This window comes from Panicum virgatum, chromosome 1K (assembly GCF_016808335.1).
Source record: "Panicum virgatum strain AP13 chromosome 1K, P.virgatum_v5, whole genome shotgun sequence".
Lineage (NCBI taxonomy): Eukaryota > Viridiplantae > Streptophyta > Magnoliopsida > Poales > Poaceae > Panicum > Panicum virgatum.
In genome coordinates, this window is record NC_053136.1 from 3,313,715 (window position 1) to 3,332,786 (window position 19,072).

Consider the following 19,072-nt stretch of genomic DNA (forward strand, 5'->3'; position numbering starts at 1 on the left):
GACCAGATGCTATTATCTTTTAGGTAATGGGGGACCGATCAGGCAACATTAGATGGTGGGATGTTACAACAGGCCTTTCTTCTTCTTTTAGCACTCACAGGGAAGGCATCAGGAGAATAAAGTTCTCTCCTGTTGTCAATGGTGATCGAAGCAGAGGACGCATCGCTGTGCTCTTCTATGATAATACATTCTCAATATTTGACCTGGTAAGTACAAACTGTTTGAGGGAATAATTGATACATCCCTCCAACCCTAGAAGGGTGGGTATATATAATTCCTATACATGGGCCTCTAGATGGGCCTCTATACACATGGGCTCAATATACACCAATACCCCCGCAGTCTGAACTACCGGCACAACGGTGTTCAAGACTGGACAACAAGAAAGCCAACACCCCCCCCGCAGTCTGAACAACCGGCACAGCGGTGTTCAAAACTGGAAAAGAAGAGAGTACAAAGGGCTAATACCCCCCGCAGCCATAACTAGCCACCGGCTACGTTGAGGCTGGAGCGAAACTCCGAGAAGGTCGAGGAGGGCAGCCCCTTGGTGAAGATGTCAGCAAACTGGGAGGTAGTCGGGACATGTAGTACTCAAACATCGCCGATGGCGACTTTGTCGCGCACGAAGTGCAGGTCAATCTCCACATGTTTCGTCCGCTGATGCTAGACGGGGTTGGTGGAGAGATACACGGCGCTGACGTTGTCGCAGTAGACGAGCGTGCTCCTGGCGAGCGGTCTGTGGAGCTCCGCCAAGAGCTGTCGTAGTCAGGACGCCTCCGCCACGCCGTTAGCAACAGCCCGGTACTCCGCCTCAGCACTTGAGCGGAAGACAACCGGCTGCCGCTTGAACGACCAGGAGACCAGGTTACCGCCCAGGAAGACGGCATAGCCGGAAGTGGAGCGACGAGTGTCCGGGCAGCCAGCCCAGTCAGCGTCAGTGTAGACCACCAGCTCAGCAGAGGACGAACGGTGAAGCTCCAGGCCGAGGTCCACTGTGCCACGGACGTAGCGGAGGAGACGCTTCAGCGCAGCAAGGTGTGACTCCCGAGGATCATGCATATGGAGACAGACCTGCTGGACAGCGTAGGTGAGGTCCGGCCTGGTGAAAGTGAGGTACTGCAAGGCTCCAGCAAAACTCCGGTAGGCAGTAGGATCAGCCACCGGATCACTCAGATCAGCAGACAGCTTCGCCTGAGTGTCGATAGGAGTGGAACAGGGCTTACAATCAGTCATCCCAGCCCGCTCTAGGATATCAAGTGCGTATTGCCGCTGGTGAAGGAGAAGACCAGACGGGCGAGGCTCAACAGTGACGCCTAAGAAGTGGTGGAGCTGACCTAGATCCTTAATAGCGAACTCCTGCTGCAGAGAGGAGATGACACTCTGAAGCAACTGCTGACTGGAGGCTGTGAGCACAATGTCATCGACATAGAGCAACAGATATGCAGCCTCATCCCCACGGCGGTAGACGAAGAGAGATGTGTCAGACTTGGCCTCGGTGAACCCCAATGTCAGCAAGAACGTGGCGAATCGAGAGTACCAAGCCCGAGGAGCTTGCTTCAGACCATAGAGAGACTTGTTGAGCCGGCAGACCATATCCGGACGACTCGAGTCCACAAATCCCGCTGGCTGAGAGCAGTAGACACTCTCTGACAGAGTGCCGTGAAGAAACACATTCTTCACGTCCAACTGGTGCACAGGCCAAGAGCGCGAAGAGTGGAGCAGTGCCAGTGAACATGGCCGCCGGCTGGAGCTGAGAACGAGGCCCCCCTCCCGGACCCTGGAACGGCCACATCGAGATGCGCCCTGACCATGGGTTGCTGAAGGATGGCCAGGGCGTACCTCCAGGGGCAAAGGCAGGAGCGGGAGCCGGAGCCGGAGCCGGCGTGCCTCGACGGCCCCCACCCGTACCGGTACTCCCAGGAGCAGAGCCACCAGTACCACCACCACCACGTCCCCCCCCCCCCCGCCGGCGACGTCCACGCTGTGGTAGAACCGCCTAAATTATCCCGGCTCAAGTGCGTAAACCATCACCATAAAGGCAACATTAGCTTAAACGCACTTCAAACGGAACAATTTTTGGTCTGTCGGGTAACGTCCCGATACAACCACCGATTCTCGGATCGAACAAGCATACCTCGCACGAAGGCGAGTCCAGAGATATTACAACCACAAACTTTACAACACAGGCAAGTTCATTAGTGATTACAAAATAGTTCAAACCATTATTACAAAACCGACTTAAGTAATACAGGTATACAAAACATAAGAGTAAGTTCAGAGTTTAAACAGCGGAAGATAAAACACGACGGCTACAACACGTCGCAAAAAGGATACCAGGCTAGCCCAAGCATGGTATCACTCGTCATAGTCATTGCCGGCCGAAGACGTATCCCACTCTACGGACCAGCCAGGAGGCAACGAGCAAGGATAGGTTAAGCTAGCGATCTGATCCTCAAAACTCATACTTGAAAAAGAGTTTCAACAGCAGTATTCTAATACTCAGCAAGACTTAACCGACAACGGGTATAAGTAGCCCACCTTAGCTAGACTATGCAAGGCTTTGTAAGGCTCTGGTTTTCCTTTGCTGAAAAGCAATAAAGAGTAGGTCCTTACTTTCAAGTTTTAGCTTCAAGATTCTAGTTGATTAACCATTCTATGTAAGCATCTACTAACCAAACATGGTGGAACTTCTAAGCAAACATCAAGATTAATAAGAATATTGTTGCTCTTATTACTCTGTGCGGCAAAGAGATCAAGCAGTCTCATTTCATCGTGAAAGGCGGACGATTCTGAATCGAAATTCAATCTTGCAAGGGTAACCTAGCACACACGTCTGGAATACCGTCGGGTCATTCCCAAACAACCGTTAACCTTTCTTTCCGGCTTGTGGATAGTGTCACTCTCCCCGACTACAGGGCTCCAAGGCCGAACCTTGTCCCTAGAAGTCGTAGTGTTGCGCAACATATAATAAAACCTATCCCTACTGAGAGAGTGGGAGGTATATCCACTCTCCGGTCCAATCGGCTACTAGGCTTGCCGCGTACCATATTTACGGCATGTGACTAGTACTTTCAAAAACTTAACCAGCACTACCACACACCGCGACCTTAGCAAGTTCATTGACACAGACGGGGTCTCACATAGGACATAATATCGAACACAACCCCGTCCGTCGTCCTTATATTGATAACAGAAAGTAAACAAGCAATTCCTATAAAACTCGCGAGTGACAGGCAATCACTCGACTTTTACCGTTCCTATAAGCTTAGCAGATAGTCGAACTCAGGTCTAGTGTTCAGTACATAGGTTCCTAGGATCATGCATCTAGGGTTTCAATTCAAATCCTAAGAACTGTAAATGCACAAGTAAGTAATAACAGTAAATGATAATAATTTGAAATATAGGTTATGTCCGGGACTTGCCTTCTCGGTAGTTACTAACTATTTCAGCGCTAGGCTCTTCCGGACTTTGGTTCGGGGCTTCAGTTAGTTCCGCAGTGTTCACTTGAGCTTCGAGATCACCTCCGTCAGACTCCGGAATCAACTCGTACGTCCCGTCCGACAAAGTAGTCGTATCTATATGTAATGCAAGAACAACATTACAACCACACATGGGCAATCGTTTATAGAGTAGTTAAATAACAAATTTAACTACACAAGGCATCAGGATCAACAGCACAAAAGAAGTTAACTAACTTCATTAACAAGTGGGGGTTGATTCCCATAGCACTTAACTCAAGGTTTGCTAAATAAATAAACAGCTTAGATCACAAATAGCAATAAATCTAGCAAAAATTACCCTAAACAGAACATGAACAGACTAAGCTACCCTACAAAAATCATGCCAAGACATGTAGCCATTTAATCACAATAAAACATTTATGCAGGCAACACCTAGTACAAGCTTGAATTATACAGATCAAAATAGATCACAACAGAAGCTCAAAATTTAACAGGAGATCTACACAGGGATGATCTATCTACTGTGAATTTTTCATGATTTTGTCTACACCGAAATAAATCTGAGAAAATAAATAAAACAGACAACAGATTAGCAAGATTTATTTTTAGCCCCTGATCTAGCCATGAACTAAGGCTCAAACTTCCTGGACAAGCTAATATACTCCAGAAGATCACTCAGGAATATTTTCACGATTTATTAAGAACAGAAACTATTTACCATGAATAAAGTATACTAAACAAGGATTAAATCAAATAAAAAGCTACAACAAAGAACTGATCATGAAATTTTTATAGCAAAGCTAGTGTAACAAGAGTAAACTACCACCAAAATTTGCTAAGCAATACAAGCTTTCAAGCATCAGATAAGAAAAAGATTAAAGAACAAGTATTTATATACCTAGTAACACAAAACAAAATCTACAGCAAAAACTTGCAACTAAAGCCTAACATATTCTGGTTCTACTGCATAGAGCTCTTCAAGAGGATTCCAAAACATTAAGATTTGCTATTTTACGAATTTTGTACGAATTGATATTGAATTTCAAAGTTCACTGAAAAACATTACAAAGCAGTCCTTAGTGGCACTATTCAAATGAGTCATAGTCTATTCACATAACCCCCTGGCCTTTCTCTAATTCTAACAAACAAGTCCCCGGCCGAGTCAGAGCAGGGGGCGGTGGTTTGACCGGCCAAAACCGGCGACGGCGATCGCCGGCGGCGAGGGTGGGGTTGGGGGAAACGGAGAGCAGGCCAGGGCGGACCTCCTGGTGTACTTAGCGCGTCGGGAGAGGGTTGGAGGAGGGCGGTCGGCGATGGACGGCGGCCTACGGGCTCGGAGCTCGGCGGCGGGATGGCTCTGGTGAGGTTTGGGCGAGGGGAAAAGGCCTGGGAGCTGCGCGAGGTCGAGGCGGTGCTAATGGTGGGGGATGTAGGGGTGGAGCGGGTCTGGGTTGGCGGCTCCGCGGTGGGGTGGAGCTCGCCGGGGTTCAAGCGGGGCGGCGGCGGCGTTCTGCGGCGTGGGAGCGAGGGGAGAGGAAATGGACGAGCGAAATCGACCTCTGGGGTTTAAGTAGTGCTTAAGCGCTCGCTAGAAGAGGGCGGCGTGCTCTGCAGCGGCCGTTCCACGGCGGCGTCGCGGTGGCGGCCGTCGGGGAGATTCTGGGCGCGGCGGGGGTGCGTGGCGAGGGGTGGAGGCTCCAGCGCGAGGCAACAGGAGGGGGAGGAGCTCGCCCGCGACGCGTGGGAGCCAGCGCACGGCGAATTAATGGCCGGGAAGGCCGGGAAGGCGCTCCACGGCGGTGACGGGCGGCGCTGTCGGCGGCGAGAGAGAAAACAGAGCAGGGGGGGTGGAGGTGGAAGAAAAGGTTCGTTTTGCAATTACCAAAAGTTCCAGGGACCCCACTGTAAAACAGCGATAACTTTTAAAATAAAGCTCAAATGAAAAAGTGCCCAACATGAAAGTTGTTCAATTTTTCAAGAGCTACAACTTTGATGTTGTGCAAAAATTTATTTGACCAAAGGATAGAGAGCTAAATTTGAAAACACAAGAGGGATTTTAAATTCTAGGAATTTTGTCTTTTTCAAAGCAAAATCACTTGAATTGTAGACTTACAAGCAAAATGACTACCATGCATTAAATGCACTGAAATTTTGCACAAACACCCTCCACTAAAACTATAATTACACAACCTATTCAACACAACTGCAAAAAGGACCTTGCATAAAATTATAATTACACATATAACCTTTCATAATTACAAAAAGATCCTTTTTACGCATTTCAAGCACAAGATGCATAGCCACAAACACAATTACTGTGCAGACACCTATTTAATTACTGTGTAAACACCCGGGGTGTTACACACGCCCCCCCCCACCTCTGGTCTGCCCGGCTGGAGCAGCACCAAGGAGGGAGGTGGCAGGAGCGGCGGAGGAGGCCGGAGGAGCAGCGACGAGCGCGGTGGGGGTGGGCGAGGACGATCCGGGCGCGAGACCCCTGGTGATCTCCTCGAGGGCAAGGTCGTCCCGGACCTGCGGGGAGGAGGGGAAGGGCCTCTGGCGGGCGATCCAGCTCTTCAGGTGGTCGTTGGTGCTGCTCAGGCCCCGCAGGACATTGAGCACAAACACCCGATCGGAGACAGGACACCCGAGGTCGTGAAGAGCATCGGACATGCCCTTCATCCTCCGGCAGAACTCACCAACGGAGAGGTCCCCTTGCTGGAAGGTGCGGAAGGTGGCGTCGAGCTGGAGGGCGCGGTACTCGGCGTTGCCGAGGAACTGCCCCTCGAGCACCACCCAGGCCTGCCGCGCGGTGCCGCCGTGGGTCCTGACGAGGTCCTGAAGATCCAGGGAGATGGTCCCGAAGATCCAGGACATGGCGACGCTGTCGAGGCGTAGCCACGCCACGTCCCGCGCCTCGATCGGCGAGTCGACGAGGACGCGGTCGTCGAGAGCGTAGCGGCGGAAGGTGAGGAGGACCTGGTCCCGCCAGCGGCCGTAGGAGGAGGACGCGGGGTCGAGGAGGACGGAGACCAGGGCCCTGATGTTCTGGACGCCGGCGGCCTGGAGGTGGAGTTGGGCTACCATGGGGTCGGTCGGGTCGTGCTGTGCTCCAGATCCAGAGGGCGGGGCCTGGCGGGAGGAAGAGGCTCCAGGCTCGGGGTCGACGGGCAGCTGGCCGGAGGAGACGCGGAGGAAGTGCTCCGCCTCGGCGACCCGGAGAGCGGAGGCGTCGGCCGCGGCGAGCTCGCGCTCCCAGGCGAGGGCAGCCATGCGGACCCGCTCCTGGCCGCCGGAGCCTCCGACTTGGCGGCGAGGAGGGCCGCGGCGAGAGCGGCGTCGGCCTGTTGCCCGCGGAGGGCAGCGGCGGAGAGCGGCCCATCCGTGGGCGACATCACGAGCCCGGTCCACGCGGCATCAGGCGCGTCGTCAGTGGCGGTCCGGTTGCCCGCGGCGACAGCGGCGCGGTGGGCCGCAACGGCGGCGGCGGGATCCTAAAGCAGCGGCAGCGCGGCCGGATCGGCGCCCGCGGCATGCAGCAGCTGTGCCGCGGCCCGCAGGACGGCCGGATCGATGGCGGCGGCAGCAGGTGCGCCCGCGGCCCCGGCAGCCTGCTGGGCGGCGGTAGCTGCGTCCGCGGCCCGCCCCTGCTCAGCTGCGCCCGTGGCCCCAGGGGCCTGCTGGGTGGCGGCCGGGCCGCGCCAGGGGTCGGCGGCGGCCTGGAGCAGAGCAGGGGAGGAAGGGAGGGAAAGGAGGAAGGGGAGAGGGAGGGCGGCGCCGGCGGCCGGCCATGGCTGCCGGCGGCGGCGTCGGCTGGGAGAGGAGAGGAGGGAGGAGAAGAGGGAACCCTAACCCTAGGCTAATGATACCATGTTTGAGGGAATAATTGATCCATCCCTCCAACCCTAGAAGGGTGGGTATATATAATTCCTATACATGGGCCTCTATACACATGGGCTCAATGTACACCAACACAAACAAATGCTGCTGCTAATTATCTTGGTTCTTCTGGATCTTGGACTCATACATGTGCATACGGTTTGTGTCATTGGATTGCAATGTTTGATTTTAAATGATGTTTTATCATTCACCTTCTTGTGGTTTCATATATTTTAAGTATTGATGTATTGCAACCACTTGATGTCCTTTGATTGTAGAGAAGATTGCTTGTGTAGGACTGTCCTAGTATAGTTTCATAAGATGATGCTTGGCCGCACTCTTCTTTCATCGTTATTCCTCAATTCATGCATGATTTATTGCTTGTTTCCAATATTGCTATCCTTCTATGTCTTGGCATGAATGTGCAATTGTCTCATATGGTACTGACTTCAGGAACTATGTTTTAGGATAGTCCAGACCCCTTGGCGAATGCCCTTCTTCAACCGCAATCTCCTGGTACCCTTGTCTTGGAGCTTGATTGGTTGTCAACCCGAACAAAAAAGGATGAGCCACTTGTATTATGCATTGCCGGAGCTGATAGTAGCTTCCGACTGATTGAGGTTAACATGTATGTCATTTTCATCATACATATGATACTTCTAATCCCAGTGTAGAATTACTCTGTTTATTTATGATATTTAAATATGTTTCTTTACCCTCTGCCATGCTTATGAGCTCAGAAGTAACATATGGACTCGAGCTCTTTAACTTTCTATTTTGTTATAATATAGCTATGTTACCCTGTGAGTTTATTGAGCTGTATGCTGAATATAACCTTTCCTAGTTGTTAGAGCATGCTAAAGAGATTGCCAACATGTTTCCAACACAAAACAAGAACTTCTACACAAATGTAAGCATAGTAGGAAAAAAAAACTTGATAGGGCACTAAACTGAAACAACTTAAGAAAATGATTTGAAGAAAATTTCCAAGCCATTATATCTCATTATTCACAAAAAGTATTGTCGACATGATAGGGCACTAAGTTAGCGAAGTTAAATTTTTTTTCACCTAATTTTCCCACTTGTTAATCCTTCCCTTCCTTCCTTTTTCTTTGCTGTTGGTGTCTGATAAAAATGATGATGTAGGTGCTGAAATGTCCTACACGTAGTTTCTAGACAGGTAGCCCCCCAAAAGTAATTGCATATTACCATTTGTTCTCTGAATTGTAATCTAGTCTTCTGTAACTTGAAAATACGGTGTAATGTCTAAAATGGTTTTTGATACTCTTCTATGATGCTTTAGACCTTATCCACTTTAACATGCCACTTGTTTGTGGCTATGACCTTATGTCTGATGCTCTATTCGCCATTTTCAGAAAATTTACATGTGGATTGTTTTTATTTTCCTTTTTTATTTCACCAGTGATGCCAAGGGCAGTTCAGTTTCAAAGCCAGTGGTTATGAAAGAGAGGTTTAGGCCAATGCCATTTTGTTTGCCAGTATTATTCCCGACAGCTCATGCTTTGGTAAGGTGCATATAATATTTAAATATTCATATTTTTGATATTACTACGCATAAATTCTGCTGCATGGGTATATTACTTATAATTTGCGTCATGTGTTTAAAGTGATGGCTGGATTTGTTGATATTATTCTCTTCGCAAAGAATTATTCATGTGCATTGCATTTTGGTCTTTTGAATGATCAAATTCTGAACTGCAAACACTCCACTTGTGCTTTTTATGTCCCAGGCTGTGCGTATGATTCTGCAGCTTGGTGTGAAGCCTTCTTGGTTTGAATGCAATAATAGTGATAAATTAGGTAGGGACAGCTTTAAGGTAGCGCCAGCATTTGGAGATCTTCGTAGTTACATGATTGAGACAACACTGCCTCCTATTGGCGACACTGTTGTGGCTGAATTGCTCCTTAAAGTGTTGGAACCATACAGAAAGGAGGGTATGTCAGCAACATTTTTATTTGTTTTTCCAGCAGATGATTTGGCATAGTGACACTACTTTTGTTAGGAAGGTTGCATTCTTGATGATGGAAGAGCCAGATTATATTCAGCTATAGTGAACAAGGGAACTTATGCAAGGTTTGCATTTGCTGCTGCGATTTTTGGTGATGTCCAAGAAGCACTTTTCTGGCTACAGCTGCCTCAAGCTCTTCGCCATTTCCTGGATAAATCAACAACTAGATCAAGAGAGAAGATGTCACAATCAAATCTACATCCAGATCCTGAACAAGGTTCCACATTGAACCAGATATCTTCAAGAGAGAGATCTGCTTCTGGAAAGCTCATTAAAAATGCTACGGTAGTATGCACTGTAATTTTAAGTTGAATATGCCTATTCTCTTGAATTTAACAGTTTAACCATTGTGCAGAATTATGGGCAATTAAGCTCAATGGCATTTAAGCAAGAGCAACTGTGGTTCAATGCAAATGAAAGGATACCATGGCATGATAAGCTTGATGGTGAAGAAGCTTTGCAAAAACGTGTTCATGAGTAAGAATGTTCATCACTAGGATATATATAGGTAGTTGTTTGTGCACATGTTTATCATATTCTATGAACACAGGCTTGTCTCTCTTGGCAACTTAGAAACTGCAGTCTCACTGTTACTATCGACGCCCCCCGAAGGATCAAATTTTTACCCAAATGCATTAAGAGCAGTTGTGCTGTCATCTGCAGTCTCACAATCCTTGCATGAACTTGCAGTGAAGGTGAGTGGCCATAAGACAACCATTCTTCAGTACAGTTTTCTTTTCTAGGATTACGCAATATACTGACTGATAACAATTCCGGGCAACCGCTTGAAATGTCTGCACGCTTATTTATCTTTATTTGAAAATAATGTTGCTTTGTATGCATGGCAACCAAATATTTTGAATTTTGATCATTGATCTATGTAAAGTTATCGATATTGGCCATGGGCTAATAGCATTGGAATGATTGGTACTAATGATATCAACTTTTAGCAGAAATATATTTCTACATGAAAAGCAGTTTAAATTAAATATAACTCTCAAGCATGGAGAACTATAAACTGGAATAGCGCTAAAGCTCAAAAGGAGTGTAGCAGAATGCATTATTTATTTCCCAATTGTAGGATGCAAGCATTGCAGTGTTCTCAAACACAGAATGGAAACATTAATGTTTTCTACATTGTATCCATCAACATGAACTAAGCATAACTACTTATACAGTCTAGTGGTGTCAACACAAGCATTCTTAGCTTTCAAAAAAAAAACACACAAGCATTCATGATCCACAACTAACTCCTAGTTGTTAATCCTTTATATATATTTTTTTGTGATATGTGTCGTGTTAGAATCCCTTTGTACTCAGAATAAAAAAAATGAGCTAGAAGTTGTTAGGATCTCCTTTTTGGTAAATTCCATATGTCCATAGCTGTTTGTTTGTAGAGGGTGGTCTTTTTTAAGTATGATCTTATGTAGGTTGTTGCAGCCAATATGGTTAGAACGGACAAATCTCTATCTGGCACGCATCTTCTCTGTGCTGTAGGACGATATCAGGAAGCATGTTCACAGGTACTATTAATAAACAAATGTACCCTTTAAACCTTATAGTTCTTATGTTTATCTTTTGTTTGGTTTAGTTTTGAAAAATCTGGCTGGCTTATCATGCTGTTTTATCTAAGCATATTCCATATATTTACTTATTAGATATGAAATAATCTACAGTTCTGTTATCTGTTATGATAAATATAGATTTTTTAAAAAAATGCAATTTACTTGTGCCTTCAATATTAAATATCTTACCTTATATCATGCTGCTCTCCAGTCAATTAATCTCCTAAGTAGTTCTGGCTCCAGTATTTGTTAAAGGAACAATATTAACACCAAAGTAGTTAAAGCTCTTTATGTCAGTATTATCTACTTCCTCTTTCAATTGATGTATGCAATGGATAATCAACATGATGTGCGGGTTATAAACTATTTATTTCTGTATCTTTGTTTACAGAATGGTTCCCTTTTCTAACCACAATATGCCCATCAAAGTTGCATTGCATCAAAGGAACCTTTTTAATTATTGTGATATTTGTTTTTTTCTAAATCTTATTTGTGCATAATGCTAATTGAACTGAACATGGGCCGAACGACACTATTCCTTGGTTCTGTTTCAGCTTCAAGATGCTGGTTGCTGGAACGATGCTGCTACTTTGGCCTCAAGCCATTTGCATGGGTCTGACTATGCAAGGTATAATTTGATTATGGCAATAATTATATGCCAAAATATGAATAGATTCATCGGTGTTTTGTGCTCTCAAAGTACTTATAAAAGTCACCTTGTTTCTGTCTTGCAACTTATTTAATAATAACTATCGCTTGAACTATCTGCCCATGGTTGTGAATCTCACGGCCAAAGTGAATGGAGTACGAGAGTTAGTAAACGGTTGGAGATATGAAATTTATGATCTAGTCATAGTGTGGCACATATGTTTTCTGCAGCACTGGATGAATCTGTGCACCTGTGGCACTGCTGTACCTAATATTGTTGATCCATAATTGTTGATGCCAGACTGGAACCAGATAACAGTGGGCACATTTGTTTTCTGCGGCACTGGGTGATGCCCAAATTTTACTTCGCTATTTCTTGAAGCTGCCAGTAGTTAAACACATTCCTTGTTTTTTTTACTAAGCTAACTCTTATCCGTGGTGCTTGATTCATGCAGGGTGCTGCAGAGGTGGGCCGATTATGTTCTTCGTGGTGAGCAGAACATGTGGAGGTAAGACTGATCCCTAACAGCCAAACTAGAGTTGATTGATTGTTCTATTCCTCTTCTTGGTACCAACACATTTTTTGAATCTTCTATAGAGCTCTAATACTATACGTTGCTGCTGGAGCCCTGCCGGAGGCTTTGGATACACTCCGCAAGAACCAGCGGCCAGACACCGCCGCCATATTCTTGCTAGCCTGCCATGAGATCTACTCACAAATCGCCACGGAATCAGAGCCCACTGAGGACACGTCAGGTTCAGAACCGATGCCGGAGCAGACTGAGAAACTCCGGTTCCCTTCCAAAAATGTGGCCGAGGAGGACCTGATTGCAGTCAGTGAAGTGTTCGGGCAGTACCAGCAGAAACTGGTTCATCTTTGCATGGACACCGAACCCAGTGCTTATTGATCCTTGTGCGCCATGTCAACATGCTCTGTGGACTGTGGCTGATCTGCTCTTGTAATTGTAGTTTTCGGCGTCTAGCTTTGGCTTCTCCATTTTGTGAAGCTTCTCGACAGGTTGTAAGTTCCTTCCAAGTTTCTGCGAAGTTTTTTGTTTTGTCCGAGGTACCAAACACGGGATTAGGACTGCTGATGTGGCAGAATCTGGTGAACAGGAGGCAGGAATAGGCGTGCAGTGTTGTATCCTAGGTGGCAGTGGTTGGCACTGTTTATATATAGACACACAGCAAGCATATTGTATTAACTACAAACTAGCATATAAATTTGTGTTAGAAGAGGGTGCAACGAAGTTTCCTTAGCCTGGATGCATTACTTTACATTACGCCTGCATGAAATTTCCTAAAGATAATCGTATATGCTTATCCGCATATGGATAATTGCTTCACGGCTTCAGGCCTTTGGAGCCGTCGGCCGTCGCTGTCATTGGATCAATCGTCCCCTTTCTAATCCGTGGAGACATTGTTTTGGAAGTTTGAAAGCAACGTTCTTGTTCTATATACTCCCTCTATTTCAAATTATAAGTCATTCCAAGAATCTTGCATATACTCTCCGTTTCAAATTATAAGTTATTCCGAGAATCTTGGAGAGTCAAACCATGTCAAAGTTTGACCAAAATTATAGAAAGAAATATAAAGATTTATAACATTAAATAGATGCACTATGAAAATATAGCTAACAAAAAATCTAATAATACTTAATTGGTATCATAAATAGTATTATCTTGTCATATAAATTTGATCAAATTTAAAAAATTTTGGCTCTCCAAGATTTTTGAAACGATTTATAATTTGAAACGGAAAGAGTATATGCGGCCTCCACGACTATGGGTCATGGATAACATATTTTCCTTAAACTTGAAAGCTTATTGCCTGATCTACAGAGGAGTTTTTTTTACTCTTAACACCATTTTTTAGTAACATTTTGCATCTGTGTTGTATCACCAAACTAATCAATGCCATTATCTCATAATTCTCGCCAAAGCGAGCAAATGTCTTGGCATTCCCAATTTGTCACGGTAGATTCGGACAATTCTCTCTACGGTAAAAACACTGGCAGGTAACTAAGCGGTCTGTGGTCTGAGCTGAGAGCGTGAGCTCAGCTGACCTGCGGCAGCACGGAATCGGGGTGTGTCCGTCCCACTCGGCCTCCGCTTCCCCGTTTTGTTAAACCGGATAACACCTACATAACCCGACGGGATTAGCATCCCACCAACGACACCTTGGCCGCTTCCCCCTTTGGTGCCTCCTGCCTCGCGGTCTGGCTGCGCCCCCACCTGATCGCCGGGGCCATCGCCTTCCTCCACCCCACCTCTCTCCGCCGCCACCGCCTCCCAGAGACGGGACCCGATCACGCGCGCAGACACCACGCGCGGCCGGCTGTACTCCGTCCCTCCCTCGTACTCCGCCGCTCCTGCTTCGCCCCTCCGGTTCGAGGTAAGAGAGAGGGCGAAACTTGTGAGATTTCACGGCGGGGCCAGCTGGATCGGACGATTCCTGCCCTGCTTCTTCCCTTTCTACTTTGCTGGAGCTTGGTTCGGTTGATTATTACGCCGCGTGATTGATCGTCTCTCGCGGCGGTTAGTTTTATCTGTTTGTTTATTTATTATAGTCTGCTCTGGCTTGGCGTTCGCAGGGAGATTTAGGGCATAGGGGGTGCCTGAGGAGCGTCGGCCATGCCGGGAGGAGAGGACGTCCGAAAGGTCTCGCGGCAGGACATACAGCTTGTGAGCACCCTCAGCATGATACCACCCCCTTTTCTCCTCGTTCATCCTGCTTCCTAGTTTTTTTTTTCTTTTAGTCTGTGTTGTGGTACTCGGGTGACGGGTCCCGCATCAATCATGCAGAGGCAACCTTGAATCGTGTTGCTTGCATTATTGGATTTTTTTCCCCTGCATGCTTGGTTACCTTATAAGCTTGGTGAGAACTGAGATGTATGGGATGGCTTAGGGTTACAAATGGTTGTGGTGCTGCGGCAATTGTATACCCTCGTTAAGGCTTTGCTTGCACACTAGATCTTATAGTACTGCTGGGCTGGTACTGAATTGATGTAGGGGAAGAAGCGTGCATGGGGAAGAGAGGAGCGGCGAATTTATGACGCCACTAGGGTTTGCCACCTGTAAGAATGATGTGTATTAAAGGAAAAGCCGTGTGTTCCCATTGTCGCTTTGCGCTTTTGGATGTATCTATTTATTAATTATCCTTTATCATGACTTGTGCTTGCACTCTCATTTTGCCTCGGCCGTTATAAGTTTACCTCATGCAGATATCTGCACTTTATGGTTCCTGAAATGCCTGCATCTGTTTATCTCATCTATGCTCAAACAGCAATGACTACCGCATACGTTTCTATTTTCTTTTAAGAAGTTGTGATTGAAACATTTCCTCCTCATGATAGGATGCGCTAGTTCTTTTTTTGCACTTCAAGCAGTAAGTCCTCATTTGCAGAGTCTTTTTTGCAGGTCCAGAATCTCATTGAACGTTGCCTTCAGCTCTATATGAACCAGAAAGAAGTGGTTGATACTCTATCTTTGCAGGCAAAAATAGAACCTAGTTTCACTGAACTTGGTAATACTCTTGTAGTCTTGTATGCACAAAAGTCCCTTTTTTTCTTAATTTTCACTTTACATTTCACAAGTTTTGTACATGGTAGTTTTTGTAAATACAAAACTATTAGTTATTTAATTTAACAAGATTTCAAATCTGTAAATGACAGTGCATCATGATTGCAACATTGTGGGCTCTGCCACTCACTTAGCATAACATTTCCTCGAAATTGGAAAAAAAATATATTTGAGTATTGTATGTTTATTTTGTTAAAGCTATTGTCATGATGATGTTACTCTGGAGTCTGGGAGTCCCTTTTTTCATTGGTTGTGAACAACTATTACCGTCTATTGGGCATAGACATCTCTTGCTTAGTTGAAATATTTTTCTTTTTGTTGATTTAATCTAATAATGTATTATTTTTACTTTTATTGGACCGTCATTTTATCATCCCGTTCTTTTATAGACTTGGGCAACTTGAATAAACATGCACGACCTGTGAACCAGAAACAAAAGAATGTTCTCTGTCATGGACCTAGAAGCTACGACTCAGCCACAAATGAACAGCCTGTCAACCAATTTCTGTCCTGTAATCAATTCATCAATGCGTAATTTGCTTTGCGCTCTAACTTTCTATGTTCAGATTTTGGATGTGGTTTGGGCTATGTGATTTTTTCATTGGTGCGAATACCTGCCTTTCTCAAGGAAATTTTCAAGGATGTTGGTGCTGTCCCATCATTATAATATTAACAACGGTTTCTTCATTTCCAGTTTACTTACTCATCATTCTTTTCTCCAGTATGGCAGAAACTTGAGGAAGAGAATCGTGAGTTTTTTAAGGCATACTATGTCAGGCTAATGCTTATGAATCAAATAGTAGCCTTCAATAAGCTCCTTGAGAAGCAGTATCAAATTATGAGTAAAGATCATCCTTCTGGAGTATCTTCTATGCCTCCTGCTGCTCCTAATGGCTCAAACTCTAGCGCATGTAAGTTTCTTTTTTTCAGCAGCTATACATCTGCACTAACTGCCAGCGGTTACAATAACTTCTTTAAACTATTATATCATTATGACTTTTTATTCTTAAGACATAAATGCAATGATACTATGGTCATTTCCATAAAACATTTACTATTTATCTTCTGATTCACTTAATCGCATTCCTGAAATATGACCTATAAAACCAATGGAGGTGATGAGTTCTAATATAGTCCAATGTTGCCTGTCCCAGTGAACCAAAATGTGCCCTTTCTGCCAGACACTATCCCCAGTACTGCAATGCAAGATAGCTTGCTGCGTAATGGAGGTTCTAGTGGTATAGTAAATGGTGCTGCATCCAGTGACCAATTTATCTATGCTGAAGTTGTTCATGGCCTTCCTAGTGGCATGGATGATTCATCAAGTCTGCTAGCAGCGCATAATTCTACTGTTGGGCAGTTTAATGGACACAATGGAACAACAATAAAGACAGAGGCTGGCTACTCGAGCAACTCAGATTTTGCATTCGGCAATGAGAATGTGTTCCTAGAGCAGTCGGTTGGAGATGTATCAGGAGGATCTTTTAGCAGTTCTGAATTGAATGGACCGCAATTAGGAGATCCAATTTTGGATGTGGAACCATCATTTGGTTTCTTGAGCCAGATCCCTCGTAATTTCAGCTTTTCGGATTTGACAGAGGATTTCAGCCAAAGTGCAGGTACTTTTATACGATATTGCTTATCATTTTTCTAGTGTTTTCTTTCTTCATCATTGCTATTTTATACATTTGTTGTGTAATGCATGCATTAAGGCATCTTATGTCTTTCACATGCAGAAATACTAGAGAATTATGGCCGATCCCCTTTTATTCCTTCTGAGACAAACAACTTTCCAGAGTCTATCACTGGAGAGCATACAGGTTAACCATTTTCCTTCCCCCAACCACTTGGCACAATACCACGATGCTCCATTTGCTAATGATTTCCTAAATGTTGATGTTGTTGTTGTGTTGAGGAAATAGGCGGCTAGATACAGTATCTGAGGGTGTTAATTTTGAAGATTTTGGAAGTGATTAATCAGCCTGTGATGGCACTGCATGAGGTAACTTCGTCAACAACTTTATGATTTTTGCAGTTACAAGGCAAATATTTGCAAGCAGATGTTCTTTTGTTTTAGTTTGTGTGCTTAACTTAGTTCCTGGTCTTGGCTTGGATTTGGTTGGTGGGGTTGATGCACAAATGATAAAGTTAAACAGAAACCTGTACCAAACTAAGGAGTTGATATACAGAGCAGGGATGCAAAAAAAAAGGATGGCGAGTTTGCTGTACAGTGTAGATGCACTCCTGTACATTGTAGCCACCAAAAGCTGGCTTCAGAACCTAGCTAAAGAAGGAATTGTAGGGGAATCATAGTCTGCTGCATTACTAGGCAGTCAGCTCTGTATCTCACTGCAGAAACTGCTGTTAGACGGGCTTTTGTAACTGATACTTGCTGCTTGGCCTTGATTTTGAACAGAAGAAAATTAATCCAGCATTTAGACCTGCTGGTATCAATACTGTATTGCGTGCTCCCAAATTTACATTAACTTAAAATACTGATGGTGGTATGTGTCAGGTAATAGCAGTTTCTATACTGTTCCTAACTTGTTTGGTTGGTCATTCCTTCTGTGCAGGTTGAGCAGTGATGCACCGTTTGTACATACTATTTTGGTCAGAACAGTATCTACAATTGTGGTCAAGGAACTAGCTGATTTGGCAGAAACTGTTTCTTCTTCGGTTTTAGGTTCTGTGCTTTCTAGACTGCAAGCATGGATGACTTGTATGAAACCTTGTTAGACCCAATAATCTGTTATTTAAGGATGTAAAAGTCTGTGTTCTTATGTTCGCTGATGATTCTGTGGCGGTAACCTGTATTTGTTTAGTGTTAAGGTACAATAGCTGTGGTGGAAGCTCTATCCTTGACTTGTCCCGGTTGCACATATACTCTCTCCATACGAAAAGAAAGTTGTTTTGGACAAAGTTTGGGTCAAACATTGGGAATATAAATCATTAATAACTTTTAAGTTGTTGAGTTTCAAAATACAAAAATCATATGAATAGATTTGTCTTGAAAAATATTCATAAAAATATAAAATATATCACTTTGCGATAAATATTTTTATAAAAATAAGAAGTCAAAGTTAAGCTTTGAAGACTGTGTCGTTGTCCAAATCTACTTTCTTTTCGAGTATAGAGGGAGTACCTGTCATGTTTCTTGTTTGTTACATTTCCTGGTTCCTTTTTCATTGCATTTGGCATCCGGTCTGACAGTCCTGCATGGTTAAGCTTCCGGTCTGTGTTTCTCTGCCAACTCCGCAATCTGCAGTCGGCGCGTTACTACACAATATACTAGCAGATCTTCCACCAAAGCATCGGGCCAGAGATTCTACTAGCTCTCAGTCCGAAGAATGAAAAGAACAAGTTGTCAACAGAATGCATGGTATCACACTCATTACTCGTATCTGAAGATTAGCTTCTCAACTGGTCTGAAAATTCGTGTGTATAAAAAAAAATTGTAATTAGCAAAGAATTACATCCACTATGCAGCAGGGTCTGAAAAAAAAAACGGTTCCTGCGGATGTTCTTGCCGTTGTCGACGATCTTGGTAGGCGGCACTGCGGACCCCGTCCCTGCGCTTCGACCGGGGAGGTCGTTATCGATGTCGAGCTTTCCTGATCTGTGTTGGTGCCTCCCATCCTCCCGGGCATCCTCTTGTAACCCAGCCGCCTATGGCTCTTGGAACCGTACGTCACCAACCCACGCTTGAAGTTGCGCCTCTTGAATCTTGATGCCACCTGCGTAACGCCACCAGTAACCGCGAACCGATCAAGAACATGTAGGAGAACAAATGCCTCACAAAGAGTGGCATTCCAATTGCAAAAGCAAGCGCTTGAAACTAGAACCAAGCCTTGGCAACAACTTCAAGGCACTCAATTTTCAGCTCACTAAGGATGCCAAAAAAATATCGT

The 19,072-nt window shown here is 45.1% G+C and overlaps 2 protein-coding genes across 4 annotated transcripts in view; both read left to right on the forward strand.

The window, feature by feature from the left end:
• Positions 1-12,842, forward strand: part of LOC120643053 (WD repeat-containing protein 11-like) — a 29,022-nt gene extending 16,180 nt beyond the window's left edge. The window contains exons 11-21 of the mRNA XM_039919613.1: positions 24-206; positions 7,808-7,968; positions 8,764-8,866; positions 9,092-9,296; positions 9,369-9,655; positions 9,726-9,847; positions 9,921-10,065; positions 10,801-10,893; positions 11,490-11,563; positions 12,039-12,092; positions 12,182-12,842. Coding sequence (XP_039775547.1) covers positions 24-206; positions 7,808-7,968; positions 8,764-8,866; positions 9,092-9,296; positions 9,369-9,655; positions 9,726-9,847; positions 9,921-10,065; positions 10,801-10,893; positions 11,490-11,563; positions 12,039-12,092; positions 12,182-12,491 — 1,737 coding nt within the window. The 3' untranslated portion in view covers positions 12,492-12,842. The remainder of the gene's footprint in view (positions 1-23; positions 207-7,807; positions 7,969-8,763; positions 8,867-9,091; positions 9,297-9,368; positions 9,656-9,725; positions 9,848-9,920; positions 10,066-10,800; positions 10,894-11,489; positions 11,564-12,038; positions 12,093-12,181) is intronic.
• Positions 12,843-13,737: 895 nt separating this feature from the next.
• On the forward strand, positions 13,738-18,041 carry LOC120643153. 3 transcript variants are annotated; one of them, XM_039919690.1, is made up of 8 exons: positions 13,738-13,977; positions 14,177-14,267; positions 15,003-15,108; positions 15,887-16,075; positions 16,319-16,783; positions 16,901-16,984; positions 17,080-17,166; positions 17,738-18,041. In XM_039919690.1, the coding sequence occupies exons 2-7, from the start codon at positions 14,217-14,219 to the stop codon at positions 17,139-17,141; spliced, it is 957 nt and encodes a 318-aa protein (XP_039775624.1). In that variant the 5' UTR covers positions 13,738-13,977; positions 14,177-14,216; the 3' UTR covers positions 17,142-17,166; positions 17,738-18,041. The 3 variants fall into 3 exon arrangements, 2 of the variants coding, with proteins under 2 accessions (XP_039775624.1, XP_039775634.1); XR_005662979.1 differs by having other exon boundaries at positions 13,739-13,977; positions 17,087-17,166; positions 17,738-18,029; XM_039919700.1 differs by lacking the exon at positions 17,080-17,166.
• The last annotated feature ends 1,031 nt before the right edge of the window (positions 18,042-19,072 follow it).